Source organism: Crocodylus porosus, unplaced genomic scaffold (assembly GCF_001723895.1).
Source record: "Crocodylus porosus isolate Cpor-Errol unplaced genomic scaffold, CroPor_comp1, whole genome shotgun sequence".
Lineage (NCBI taxonomy): Eukaryota > Metazoa > Chordata > Crocodylia > Crocodylidae > Crocodylus > Crocodylus porosus.
Window position 1 is genome coordinate 264,969,500 of NW_017728886.1, and position 14,535 is coordinate 264,984,034.

Below are 14,535 nucleotides of genomic sequence, written 5' to 3' on the forward strand. Positions count from 1 at the left end.
CCAGCTGCGGCCTGACCAGTGCCGCATAGAGGGGGAGGATCACCTCCTTGGACCTGCTTGAGATGCATCTGTGGATGCGTGACAAGGTGCGTGCGGTTGGCTTTCCTGACCACATCCTCACACTGCCAGCCCATGTTCATCTTGGCATCAGTGATGACTCCAAGATCCTCTTCTGCCTCTGCCCTGGTGAGAAGGGAGTTCCCCAGCCTGTAGGTGTGGTGCTGGTTTTTCCTCCCCAGGTGCAGCACCTGGCACTTGTCAGTGTTGAAACCCATCCTGTTCTCATCCGCCCACCCCTGTAACCTTTCTAAGTCAGACTGCAGCCTATTCCTCCCATGCCCACATGTCCCCACATGTTAGTGTCATCAGCAAAATTTGAACAGGGTGCTTTTTACCCCGCTGTCCAGGTCACTGATGAAGATGTTGAACAGTGCGGGCCCGAGGACCAAGCCCTGGGGGACCCCACTGCCCTCATCCCTTCAGGTCAAAAATGACCCATCCACCACCACTCTCTAGGTACGTTATATGTGCACGTTATACGTGAGAAAATACAGTATGGTTCTCTCAAACTTAGCATTGGATGCAGCAGCTAAGTCCAGAGCACAGCATTTGAGAAACATGAATGAACTACTCCAGAGTTGCCTTGTATATTTCAAATATCTGCACACTTTGGAACCAGGCTGAAAACGTTGTTTCGGCTTTGGTAAAGCAAGCTGTAATATTCCACAGTACCAGCCAGCTGGTAACATGATGAGATGCAATGTCTGCGCTATAGTTTTTGACACTTTGCAATAAGACTCTGGTCTTTGGAGTGACCAACTGTGTCCATAAGTAGATGGGGAGGAGGAATTACATAAACTGTTCAGTCCTATCACTTTAATATTTTAAACCTATGAATAACTGTCACCAGTGAGAAAACTTCAGGCATTCGTAACAGAATCCCTAAATGCATCATTCCAAAAAGACAAGGTGGCACCTAGATTTCATGCAAAACTCATTTTAAATATGGTTTCTGAGCTCCACCTAAAGCAATCAATCAGTTGGCTTCTTCTTTCCGAAATGATATCCCACACAAAAAGAAAAGCCACCACACACCATGCAGAGAGAGAGATAGGTAGTATACAGAGTTTTCAAAGGACTTTAGGAAGTAGATACTGATATCCCATACTGGAATAGGTTCTCCAACTTGTAGATAAGCCCACGTTATACCCTTAAAAAACTGGATAATGTGGTCAGGTAGTAACGATGGGAGAATCTGGTAGCATCCGCTTGTAACAAAAATAAAAAAAAGTTCCCACGTTAAAAAGGTCCTTGATATTGATGGATCCTCTGAGCAGGAAACACTGGAAACCCCATGGCCAGATTGGACACACTAGCACTGTTGGGTAGATCATTGTTCTGAAATGCTGGGGTCTGTCAGCCCATCTGTGGGGTACTGTTCTCTGACAGGTGACTACAGTGCATAGACATCAAAGGACTTGGTGATTCAATGACAGAGGAGGACCTCAGCCAGCATTAAGACAACAAAGACTCAGCCAGAGCCAAAGAAAAGATGCTCTGGATGTAGCAGATGGGAAGCTGAAGGATGAATGATGGACCTGGGGATGCTGCCACTGGAGCAATCAGTATAGGGTCTGGTGTTAGAGAGTCGTGCCAGGTGCTGAGAGGTCTGCAGAGTTAAGCGGTACTGGGTATTGGCTATTTTGGTAAGACCAGGAAAATTTCTGCCATGTGTTAGGCTGATGGAACCACTTGTTCCCCTACCTGGGTTAGTACTTGCTGAATGTGGGAATATCAAAAGCTCTTCAGTTCGTTGGAGTATTAATGAATTGTGACCACTGGATGGCTCGTGCCAGGGTGCTCTCCCCATGTCTCACGCTCTGGTCTGCGTATCTTAGTGCGAAGCAGAGTCAGTATATCTTGATTTTGACCTCTCCTAGCTTTTACAAAAATTCTGTAGAGCCAAGTAATCTTGCGGTCAGGTGATCTTGCCATGGCTAAAGCACTTGATTTTTCTGTGATCCATATCTTTTACCCACATAGGCAGAGGTCTCTGAGGTCTTTTCTTCTTCATGCAAACCCTTCTTGGGTCAATGGGAACTTTGCTTTTGGTGCTGTATTAAGGAAAGGGAACAGGGTTTCCAAGGTTTATATCTGCTAGGAAATATACCTCTAGTCTTAGACTAAGACCAGTGAGTTGGCATATGTTTCACTGGCATCAAGTATGTTAATCTACAATTGCTCATAGTGCCCAGGAGCGTGAGTAGGAAATGGCTGGGGCATGCGGGCAAAACAGACGCAAGCAAAACAACCACCTTGAGTGGTCATCTGAAGTCAGAAAAGATGCTTTCAAAAAGTATAATCTTTTGATTTGTCTGAATCTCAAGGGCTACCAAGAGCTGCAAGGGAGGTTCTGCCTCTAGCCAGGTAGCTGAAAAGAAGGGTGGGGCAAGAAGTGCAAAGGGCTAGAATTCTCTCTGCAGATATTGCTAAAGCAAAGGAAGTTGTAGATGCGAGACACTCACAAGTAAAAATGTATACGCGATCAAATACGAAGAGAAGAACAACTCAGGCTGCTTGTACACGCCACAGGGGTTTAATTCAGTTTAGTTCTCCTTAAATTGAAATAGTGGGTTTTTAAAAACACCGCTTCAAGTTAGGGAGAATTAAACTGAACTAAACCCCTGTGGCATGTATACAAGGGTGAGGGCCTGATCCTTACCTACCTCTTCGACTAGGAGGGTGAGCTGCCAGTGGGCTGAGCAGCCCCCGAGCTGCACAGGGCCCCCCACCCACTAGCACCTGGCCTGGGCAGTCCCAGGGGGCACCACAGCCATGGAGGGAAGCACCAGGCCCCTGCACAGCTCAGGCAGGCAGGCAAGCTCCGGGGGTGGGGGGAATAGAAAAAAGATCAGGCTTGCCACCTTTTCTTTCCCCCTTCAGTGGAGCTGTCTGCATGGGCCACCACCAGGTCCCACAGCCCCTGAGTTGAATGGGACCTGCCCAGCCCCGAGCACGTTTGCTTCCAGCATCCTGTGCACTGTTACGCTTTGTTAGGTAGCAAACTAAAAGACCTTGGAGGTGTTTTATCTTACTATGTACCAAAGTCATTTAAAGCAGAATACACCACTGAGCGTGCAAACAGCAATGCCATTAAAACTGTGCAAAAAGGCATTTAAGCCGCGTTAAAGGCCAATTTTGTGGTGTGTACAAAGGCCCTTATACTCATATTGTTTGATGATGGCAGCGATTTTACATGTTTGTACCTTGCAGTTACCTCAAATCTGCTTTAGCAGTGAGACAAAGGCAACAATGATATCTCAAAGCAAGTAGGACGACTTTGGAAAGAATGGACTTCCAAAAAAACCCAGCTACTTCCTGCTCCTTCAGCCCTCATGCGTACACTGTCATTTAGCAATTGGCAGCTTTATAAAACTGAGCTAACAGTGCTCTTGTAATTTAGCTAGGTGCCACGGAAAGAGGGAAAGGATATGTGGGCTGACAGGATGCTGGCTGACCTTGTAGACCTGACCACTTATTCTTTATCCCTTAATCACACCAATGGGAACCATTACAGTGTTGGTGAAAATGGAATTACTGCCCACTGTTTCTGTTCTCTGCCCTGTTCCCTTCTCAGGGCTGGTAACAGAGCAATGTCACAACCACAAAAACAAAAACAGAAACAGACAAAGCCACATGGCAAATATGGGAATAGAATTTTTTCCAAGGGTTTTTTTCTCTCTTCTAGCTGACTGAAATATAACTTAAGCATCTGGACTGATCTAGAAAAACATCAAAGAACAGGTTTCCTTTCTATTTGGACTACATAGTATTTACATTAAAATAATCAAAAAAATCCTTTGTAAGACACGGTTACTAGAGTATTATGTTATAGAATGTTATTAATTCAAGCACCATTCCAGGATGCATCTCTTATTCTACTAATCTAAATATTTTCACAAGCAGTGTCATATGATCCTAAATACTTGGTTTTATGGTATTACAAATATGACAGCAACGTTTCGACTATTCAGAGCAAATCTCTATGGATTTAAAAGGTACGTCAGGCTGCATGCATTTGATAAAGCATAAAATGACACCCTGGAAAGGTACTGAATAATTTATATTTATCAGGACACTTTCATGAGGATTTTACACAATCCCTTTACCCAAACTTCAAAATAATTATCTGACTTTGCTTTTCAAACTGATTAACTTTGTTCTGTAATGTACAGAATAGCACTTGTATGTCATAATGTAAGTGAAACCAGCACTTTTATACTATGTAACAAATTTCCATAACATAAATTATTCATGCCTCATACGTGGTTCTGGTAATATTAAGAGGGCAGAATGTTTTCCTCCAACTCCCCCCTCCCCCCTAGAACTTCAAAGTATTATTTATGATAATTTAGTCAATAAAATAATCAAATCTGCATCACTGAAATGTACAGAAAGCTATAAAATGTACCGTGTGTATAAGAAAATGGACTATATTTCTCATACTAACTGTTTCAACCTTTTCTTTTAGCAAGATGGGATAAACTAAATTCCCCCAAAATGGATGTTTAAACTCAGGATATCAGCTTTCTAACCATGATTAACAATTGCTAGTAAATTACCAGCAATCTGATTTACAAGAAATTAAAAGTGTAAGATCATGTTTACAAGAACTATTCATGAAAACATATTTGTAGGCTTTTGTGTTCAACCGATCGTATTAAAAGGATTAGAGTATTGTAAGGAGAGAGAAGAACACTGATCATCTACCCCAATCTGGATACCACCAGCTATGGGATTTCCCTTAATTAACTAACTGGCAATATGAAAGCAGGACACTGAGCAGATCTGTTCAGTATGTATATTCAGATAATACTTGCATACTTCTCTGACAAATATTTTTCTATTTCCTATTAGCCCCATTAGCACTATGGAGGCGACCCAGTTAGGAGACTGCGAAATGTATTTTTTCCTAAGTTATGCACCATCATTGCTTTTGGCAACTTAACCTCAACTGCTTACAATCAAACCTAGTCTAATTTTAAGATTTTAAATCTTTTGGACTAATTTACATCAGTCTAGTTAATTTGCATAAAACAGCCACCACTTAGTCAAAAACCTTTCAATACTTTTTAAAGGATAGAAATTATTTTTCTAGAATTTTCTTCTCTCTTTCTGAAAGTATTTTTATGCCATACCAGGAAATACAATACCTTAAAATAGGTTAAAGGCCAAAAAAGAGCATGCGATTCCCTGAGATTCAGTACATATTTAGCGGGTCCCCAGGACAGCTTTGATTTATGGCCGAGAGCTCTCATCTCAGTCCTGCTGCATCCCACGGTCTGAACACTCAAATTTATCAGCTCCCTACAGTTTGGCAGTCGCCTTCTAATTCATGCATCTTTCTCTTGCAATACTAGTGCGTGCTCTCACTTCTTCTGGCTCTTTGCTGGGTTATGCAGCTATCTTTTCCCCTTCCTACTAGATCTGTTTGCAGGAGTTCTGGAAGACGATATCCTTTGTAGGATGAAAAATTATACAACGCTTAACTATCCCTCAGGATAGATCAAAATGGTTTGTTTGCCCCCCACTTTGTATAGGTTTATAATCTTACTTCCATTCCTCTGGAGGATGGGCTAGTTCAAATTTCTCCCTCACATTGGACACACCCATGTCCAGATGTAGCCAGTGGACCTCCTCAGACTGCAGATGGCTGAGCCGTAATCCATAACAGGCCACGTTCTTCACTTTGTGACTGTCTACTATCTTCTGAATTATGCCCTGAAAGACACAAAAACGCTTACTGTTACGCATGCTTACCTTCCATGTCTGCAAAGGGTTGAAACAAGCTTTATACAAAAAGTATTAAACAACATCTTCCTGTTTAGTAAAAATGAAATATATACATTAAAGCAAACTAATCACTGTGTGTACTTGTATTATTGCATTGCCATAATTTCAGGCAAATGTTTCAGTTTGGATTTTAGATTACTATGAACCAGTCCCTTTAATGTCTTGTCATAACCAAGCCACTCTACATAACAAAATGCTGGAAATAAGAAACAAACCTACAGATAATAAGGGCAGGTAAAACGTAAAGGCATCCCATTGAAGCAGTGGAGACAGGACTTCACTGTTTCCTTAACCTTGGCATGAGAAGGAGGTGATGTGGTCACAGCAGCACGCGCCAGCTGCCTTCATTCCAGGTAGATATTGGTACCCAGTGGATAAGATAGCAGGTAGAAATGATGAGTGGAAACCCATGGCCCTCACCTGGGAATGAATCCCAGTCCTTCCAGTTACCTGACATGGCTCCCAAAAAGGATATTACTTGTCGAATTTTTCCAACTCTGCCCTTCTTGAAAAGGTTTTCCCATCTACTACAGGAAAATATTCATAAGCATTCCTTTTCTGTGTCCTAGTGGACAAGAGTAGTAAAAGGGTCTCTCTCTCTCAAAATCCTTGACTGTTCCACTGAACTTGTTCTTACGGATCAACATTGATCTCTCCCAGGACAGCAACATTCCTCATATCAACAGATGTTATTCAGGTAGATGCACAAAAAAACCCAATCCAGTTTAACCTCTGATAAACTGTAGAGTTTAGACTAACCTCTGGCAAACAGCAACCAAAGTATAGGACAAGGCAGCATGTATTCTGTTATCAAATGCCACAGAAGCAGAGAATCAAGGATTAGTTCCTAAAGGATGAGATAAATGGCACTTTATGGCTATAGGTTGTAGCTGTGTTGGTCTAAGGACATAGGCAGACAAGGTTCTTTGGGTATATCTGATATATTTTATTAGATCAACTAAAACAGTTAGAAAAATTCAAGAAGAGTATTTGTACCCGAAAGCTTGCAAAGAAGAATTTTTCCAACTATTTTAGTAGGTCTAATAAAATATATCTGATTTACCCAAAGAACCTTGTCTGGCTATGGCACTTTATGCAAATTCACTATTCTGTATATCAAAGTATTTGAATTGTTGGGGGAAAAAAGCTAAAAGCTCTGTAATACTGTAAACACACATACACAGAGCATTCATCTGCCCCTTATGCACCAGTTATTAAGTCTATAATGATCCTTAGATGACCTGTCATCATTAATATAGTGCACGATGAGGTGTAAGGTGGTGTAAAGCCTACAAAAAGGAAAGACGAGTCAAGCTAAATAAAGTGCTAATTTCTCGCTTAGCCTGTTTATAGAGAGTGACAACAGAGTGCTAAAGCTGGTAATGCTCTTTTCTTTCCATTTAACAGAAGCCTGATTTTATGCATTGCTGTTTGTATAGTTCACCAAATGCTGTGGAGTACAGCTGCCCATATCCAGGGTTACACAGAGCAGTGCTACTTCCAAAAGTACTTAGTTAAACAAAGACAAATGTTTAACCCCTTCCTCACCCTAAGGGCAATCTTTGTTTAGTTAAGTAAAGCCTGACATTTTGGCAAGCATCCTTTTCTCTGAAAGGCATGCTGCCAACTTTTTCCATATGCACATGAATAGAAAAGATGTGGAATGCAATTCATTCATTTTCTTTGCTTTTTGCACTTTCCACAAATAAAGTGCATAACAGGCAGAGCTCATTTCAGAAATCTGCCCCATTTGGAAAGTCTCCATCAATAACGAAAAGTAAGGGTCAATGTTTTTAACATGCAGTTGAACGTAAACTGCACCAGGACAGATACATCTGAGAAAAGAAAATCAAGATATAACAAGGCATTTTCTACAACGGAAAGGACAGAAAATATTGATGCCTAAGTCAGTCAGAAATAAGCTAATAACAAAGTATATAGCCTAGGAAGAACTGGGCACAATATTCAAAAGTCTCCCTACATTTTCAGACATTCTCAAAAGCACCTAAGGAAACTAGGGAGCCAGTTCTCACTGGAAGTCAGCAAAAGCTAGGTGAAATATGCTTGTCAGCCTAGGAAACAAATTGCTTCCTCTAAGCCTTATTCAAGTACAACTGATCCTCCACCTAGACAACTAATCACAGCCTACGAAAGACTATGTCCCTTGTGATTGAAAAAAAGCTGCAATGTGCATAAATAGACCATTATCTGGAAATGGAGAAAAAACTAGATTTAGTTCTCATTTCAAAGTAAAAAATGATGAAAAAATAAAGTTAAATACAACATTGATCAAAATTAATTATTTAATAAGTTAAACATACTAGGAACCAAAAACTAAGTTTCAAAATGTGTAATAATTCTTATCAATTTGCTGTGTTTATATGCAAAGCATACGTAGTATTTCCAATGAGTCAAACTAAACAACTTTTTACACTCGAATTCCCTCCGATTATTCTAACACTACAGCAAAACTCAGACTGACTCAAAATGGCAGGGAGGAGCAGGGAGGAAAAGAGGAAATTATGTGGTGATCAAGCTATTCAAATTGACTGGCCCTTTAGGCAACCTTGGTAGGCTAAAAAAAAATACATTCGTTCTTTACAAATCAAGTATTTCGTGCTGGATCAGTGTCTTAACCTTGGCAACCAATGCAGAGAAAGTCCTGGGGCTCTGGAGAGCTATCTAGCGGCAGTTTCCATGCCAGACAATGCGTCTGTCCTAACTTCTGTATGGATGACAGCTTTTCTGATCAATGTAAATCTGTGTGCGTCCACTGGTTACAGGAACTGACACCACGCGACAACCTGTCCCCCGACCAAACGGGGACCGTACACTCAGCACCCACAGAGTTAGATCGGCTGTGTTTTGTTTTGTCTTGCTAGTGTTTCAGAGCATTCAAAGATTTATCTCCAAGAGCTTTACTGGCACAGTGACCATAATTTGGCTCACTGTGCTCAACTCTTAACCTTGGCGACCAATGCAGAGAAAGTCCTGGGATTCTGCAAAACTATCTAGAGGCAGTTTCCAAGGCAGACAAAGCATCTGCCCTAACTCCTGTATGGATGACAGCTTTTCTGTCTTTCATGCGCACAAGGGGCTTCCCAAATTGGAAAGCCTTGCCAGAGGCACTCCTCCTAATAGTGATTAGAATATTTAATCAGGGTTTTCCAGACAAACAGTTTAACAGCTTAACAACTGTAGAGCAGAGACTAGAACAGTCGGAAATAAGCTGTGACTTCAGTTATTTTCAAATCTAACCACAGCCAACAAATGTCTTCAATCGTCTGGGGGTCAAGTGCATCCACTTTTGTTTTTTTTTTAAATGAGCTCAGAGACAAAAACGGTGCTCTGCTTGGTGACCTGTTGGTGACCTGGGTCTAGCAAGGTTTCCAGCCTAGGAACAGGGACATACCTCCCACACACGGTCACTGCAAATGTTACTGTTTGTGCAACACTTCACGCAAGTGCTTATGCAAGTGCTAAGTATTAACATTTCCAATGACTAATGTACCGGGTTTTCATACTGGAAGTTTAAGTTACAAGCTTAATTGTGCCAAAATTAGTCAGATTTTAAATAACTGAAAATGCAGAACCCTGGAATGCTTATTCATGCTCTCTGTACTTGGACTTGGTCACGGTAGCGCTATTCATTTTTTTATTCCTTTAATCAACATATTTTGCATTTTGCTTTTCAGCCAATTATTTCAGCAGACTACACCAACCAAAGAAAAGGTGCTCCACACACCGAAATTATTTTTGTTCATTAGTTGCAGTTAACTAGATGATTGTGGTACAAATAGAGACTATTTACAGCTACTTTTATACAAAAGACTTTTTAGCTATATTCATAGGGCTATTTCTAGGAATCTTAGCAGGCAAGTATATATTGCCTATAAGCCCATCCTTTGGTTCTGGTACTAGTCCATAACGTGGGTACGTGCTGAAGAAAAGGATAAAAATCAAACAACTATAAAGAAAAGAGCAGACAGTGCCAGATATCTAGCTAGTTGACAGTGATGCTCAAGAACAATGCCCATATTTAGCTAGCATAACAAATCACTGTTACATTGGTTATTCCTGCTAATCAAAATTAGCTCCATGGTCTCAACAATAGATGTGTCAGTGAGAATAAGCAGAAACAAGTTCCAGACAGACCTGGCCTTTGCAGGAGATGACCTAGTTCTTAGCAATGCCTAATAAAACCCGTGGATTTGATTCTGTTTGCATTCCGATGCTGCTAACGATGAAAGGCTCGAGTTCATTCTCAGTGGACGCCCAAGAAGTCTTCTGTTCGCTGAAGCTCTTTCCCAAGTACTGCATGATTGCCAACAGAACGAAGCCCACTACTTCGTAAGCATAATTACGTAACACCATGGGTGTTCTCCTGCCCTGTAGAGCTGACTCTTGATGCACTAAAGCCTCTGTCCAGTCCATCTCTGTAAATTGTGCCATAGGACCTTGTTAGGACTTCTGTGGCCTTGGACAGAATGCAATATAATAATCAAGCCCATGTATAGAAATACCCAAGGAAGGGCTCAAGAGCCAAAAACAGAAAAGACTTGGGGGAATGAAGGTATTGTGAGGAGAGCTAACCAAGAAACAATGGAAGAACACAGACTTTGTAGGAGATGGTCAAGAAAGCAAGTGGAGGCAGACCAGGAGGAACAATGGAAGGGCAGAGTTTGGGAACCAGGTGGGAGGCTGGGGGAAAGAACAGAAGGTAAGAAAAACAACGAAAAAGCAATAAATATCAAAGTGAAGGGTACTACGAAGAAAAGCAAAGATGCAAATTTGAAAACTGCCTAATTATCCATGTTCCTACACTTCAGCATGCTCTTTCAGGACAAAAGGGATCTGAAAAGGTGTAGGAGAGTCCTCTTTATATTGGATGGCATTCAGGTAGCAACAGGAGAGAAAAAAGCATCTCTCAAAAGGATTAGACAGCAACACTAAGTTTTCTTTTTTGAACTCTGCTATAAACCTGGAGGTTTCTAGCCCAGGAGGGGGCAAGTGTCAGCAGGGCCAGGGAGCCCAGGGGGTTGTAGCCCAGGAGGGGGAAATGGTAACAGGGCCAGGGAGCCCGAAGGTCTCCCTGGCCCAGCGGTGGGGCCAAGGCCCAGATGGGATGAAGGCTGAGGAGGGCCACAGCCAGAGACAAAGTTCTCAACTGGCTTAGGAGAGGGGCCAGGGTTTAAGGACCGAAGGCCAGGATGGTCACAACCAGAGATGGAGGAGGTCAGGGAGCCTGCAGCCAAGGAAGTGGCTGGCTAAGGCAGTGACATTGAATTAAGGAGGGTCTATTAAAGGAAGGAAAAGCTGGGAGTTAAGGGAGATCTATACGGTAAATGTTAGAGGCCAGGAGAAACTGCAGGGACCAAAGAGAGGGACTGTAGGTCACAGGAAAAGAAGACACCCCCTCCTGGGCAACAGACTTCTGGGCTTTCTGGGCCTGCTGGCACTTGTCCCAGGCTATGATTATGATGGCCTCTCCCCCCACATCGGGAGAAAGACCCTGGAGGTAGTTGAGCACGTCCCTTGCCTCGGTAGCCACCTCTCAGAGAGTGAGCATTGATGAAGAGATCCAGCACAGGATCTTATGTGCAAGCGTCTCTCTTGGGAAATAGCTTCAGGATGAATTCATTCATCGCAATCTCTCGAAAAACATTAAGATCCAAGTCTACAATGCAGTCATCATCCCCACTCTCCTTTATGGATGTGAAATGTGGGTCGTCACCATCAATAGCCTGGAGGTAACACAAACAATGTCTCCAGAAAATCCTCCACATCAAATGGGAAGATTGCCTCACAAACACCTGGATCCTTGCTGAAGCCAAAGCTACCAACATTGAGCTGGTGATCCTCAAGCACCCTGTGTGTGTCCTGGTAGCCTGGCACACAGTAGATCCTGGGCTGCATTTTAATTCAAAAAGTGATCTTCTACTTTAAAAGGTTGGAGACTGCTGCTATGTGTGTGTGTGTGTACACACATACAAATATATTTACACACACACACAAATACACACACACATTCATTTGCATGTGTATGTACACACACACACACACAAGAATGTGTTACACACACACTCACAGTATTACTAAGGTTCAGTCAACTGCTCCATAAATAACAAGCCAGGTGCAGAGAAACACAATGCAAGTGTACAGAATCTGTTTTTGATCATGATTGGTGCCCCTAGATCAGGGGTAGGTAATTATTTTGGGCAGAGAGCCGCTTACTAAGTTTTGGCAAGCCATCGAGGGCCGCATGACAGGCAGCCCAGGGCAAATTAATCTTCGTTTTCTAAATTTTTAGTGGCCCTGGGGGCCAGATAGAATGGTCTCGGGGCCACATCCAGCCTGCGGGTCACATTTTGCCCACCCCTACCCTAGATGTGCCATAGTAGCTAAACAAAACCCTTAAGTAGTGCTACCTTTATTACGAGCTTGGAGGAAGGAGAACAAAAGATTGGCCTCTATTCTTAGCTGTGTTTCAAGGTCTGGAAGTTACAGAAACATAATTGAAACGCAGAGACACAGAACCCTATAATACCGTTTTTACAGTCACTTTTCAGAACACAACTTCATTTCAACATGAACCAGCTAGAAAAAGCCACATCCAAGGCTTTGAAATGACAAAGTTGTTTTATATGTTAAACCAGCAGTGTGCTCATTTCTGTATAAAATAAAGAGGTTCCCAGTCTACATGAAGCATGTGAGCCACGGGAGTAACTAGGGCTCTGCAGGAAAACAGTCTCTTTTCCATCTAGCAGGCTCTTATATTGCAGGATACTGTATACAGTTGCCACCACCTTCGCAAACATTTGCCAAAGACCTGTCCTGACCAAATACAGCCTTCAGTATCTGACTTGCATTTTTCACCTTTCTGGAAAGGTTTCTCAAGTCCTCTGTGAAGCAGAGGGCACCTAGCCAAGGGCTTCTCTATTCTTTTAGTAGCATCTTTCATTTCAGGTTTCCAGATAAGTCAGCAGGTTAACTCTGGGTGAGATGATGCAGAGGCAATCAATGTGTGTGTGTCTGTCTCCTAACATGAGCATGATCCTCTCTCCTGAATACAGATGAGACTCTGGTAATGTCACCATCTTTTGCTGCATCACGCACTGGTCCCTCATGAAGAGACTTAGTACTCTGCTCCAAGAATCTCAGCTATGGATGGGCCCATCGTATTTAAGCGAGTCCCCTGAGACGGCAAGTGCTCAAAGACACTTGTGACCTAAGGCAGGGGGTTTCAACCTTTTTTAACAAGTGTATGCCTTCTGTCTCAAAGTTTCAGCTCATGTACCCCTTCTTACTTTTTATTGTTTTTAATGTTACGAATTATGTGATATAAGGTAGGCTACACTAATTAACATTAAATTCATTATTAACATATGCATATTATATATCATAGTCCAGCTGGCAAGTCTGTTGCAAGGGAAAGGGAAAGGGTGGGGGGGGCAGCTGGAGGCCCCTGTGGTGAGGGAGGGAGTGTGGCTGACACAGGGGCAGGTGCTGCACAGCTGGGGCCGGGTGCAGGACGGAGCCGTGGCTCCTGCCACCTCACGCACCCCGGGAGAGTATGGGGGCATGTGCTCCCGGATCTGCATGTGGGGCGAGGGCAGGCGGCCGCTGTGGGCTGAGGCTGGGCTGGGATGGTGCTGGGCTCTTCCCATTGTGGGGGTTGGGCCAGCAGTGGCCACTGTGAGGGGGGCTGTGGGGGGAGCTGCAGCCATCCCCAAATTCACCATAGCCTCCACTCCCAGCACTGCTGCTGCCCACCCTGAGCATAGTCCTGGCCCAGTGCTACCCTGGCTCCAGCCCACAGTGGCAGCCTGCCTTTGCCCCACATGCAGACCTGGGGCCACATGCCCCCATGCCCTCCCGGGGTGCGTAGAGCAGTGGGAGCTGCCCCCCCACCAAGTCGCTTGCGTCTCAGTCCCCCGCTGCGCACGTGTACGGGGCATTTATCAACCACATCCGCCAAAAAAAGCCTATTGCCGATACAGTTGGGTTTCCTTATGTTGGTGCACCTCTAGTAATTTTTTCTCATTCGTTCTGTGTACCTCCTACAATCTTTTTAAGTATCCCTAGGGGTATGTGTACCCCCAGTTGACAGCCACTGATCTAAGAGAACTATAGTTTCTTTACTCTAAACAAACCTTTTTGGGGGGCTTGTCTGGGTTCTGGAATGATCCCTTAAGTTAGTTCAGTTCCAAGGGGCATACAGCTGAAGAATGGGTCTCTGGAAGTCCCTTAGGCCTCCGTTATACATTAAGTGTGTTATCTGCAGCATAAGTGAAAAGGGTAGTACACATGCAAGTTATTTAAGGTGCAAATAAGCCATAAAAATAAGCCATTCCAAATTTACTGAATGCATGGGGCCAAGAATCAGCCGACTGTCAGTCCCGGGCCAAGGCTTTGGGTTGGGGGGAAAAGATCTTGGGATCCCCCAGTACTGGCAAACAGTAATTGTGCAATTTGAATTTAATCCCTGATCCTAATGTGTGCATGGCAGGAGGCACGATTGTTGGGACTGGGGATCAGATCCCATTGTTCCATTAAATGAAAGTGTGCCAGGGGCCTGAAGGACAGCTGCGAAATACCTTTAAATCTGCCCAGCAGGAGTAAGAATCTATTTGTGAGTATCACTAGACATATGCCTTTGGGGAGGGTTAACCTTCTTAACCA

General features: G+C 43.3%; 1 protein-coding gene across 10 annotated transcripts in view; it reads right to left on the reverse strand.

The window, feature by feature from the left end:
• The window catches only part of PTK2 (protein tyrosine kinase 2), a 352,211-nt gene that overhangs the window by 190,254 nt on the left and 147,422 nt on the right, over positions 1-14,535 (reverse strand). For all 10 annotated transcript variants that reach the window (XM_019553184.1, XM_019553237.1, XM_019553254.1 and 7 more), the window contains one exon: positions 5,615-5,781. In XM_019553184.1, the coding sequence (XP_019408729.1) occupies positions 5,615-5,781 (167 nt within the window). The remainder of the gene's footprint in view (positions 1-5,614; positions 5,782-14,535) is intronic.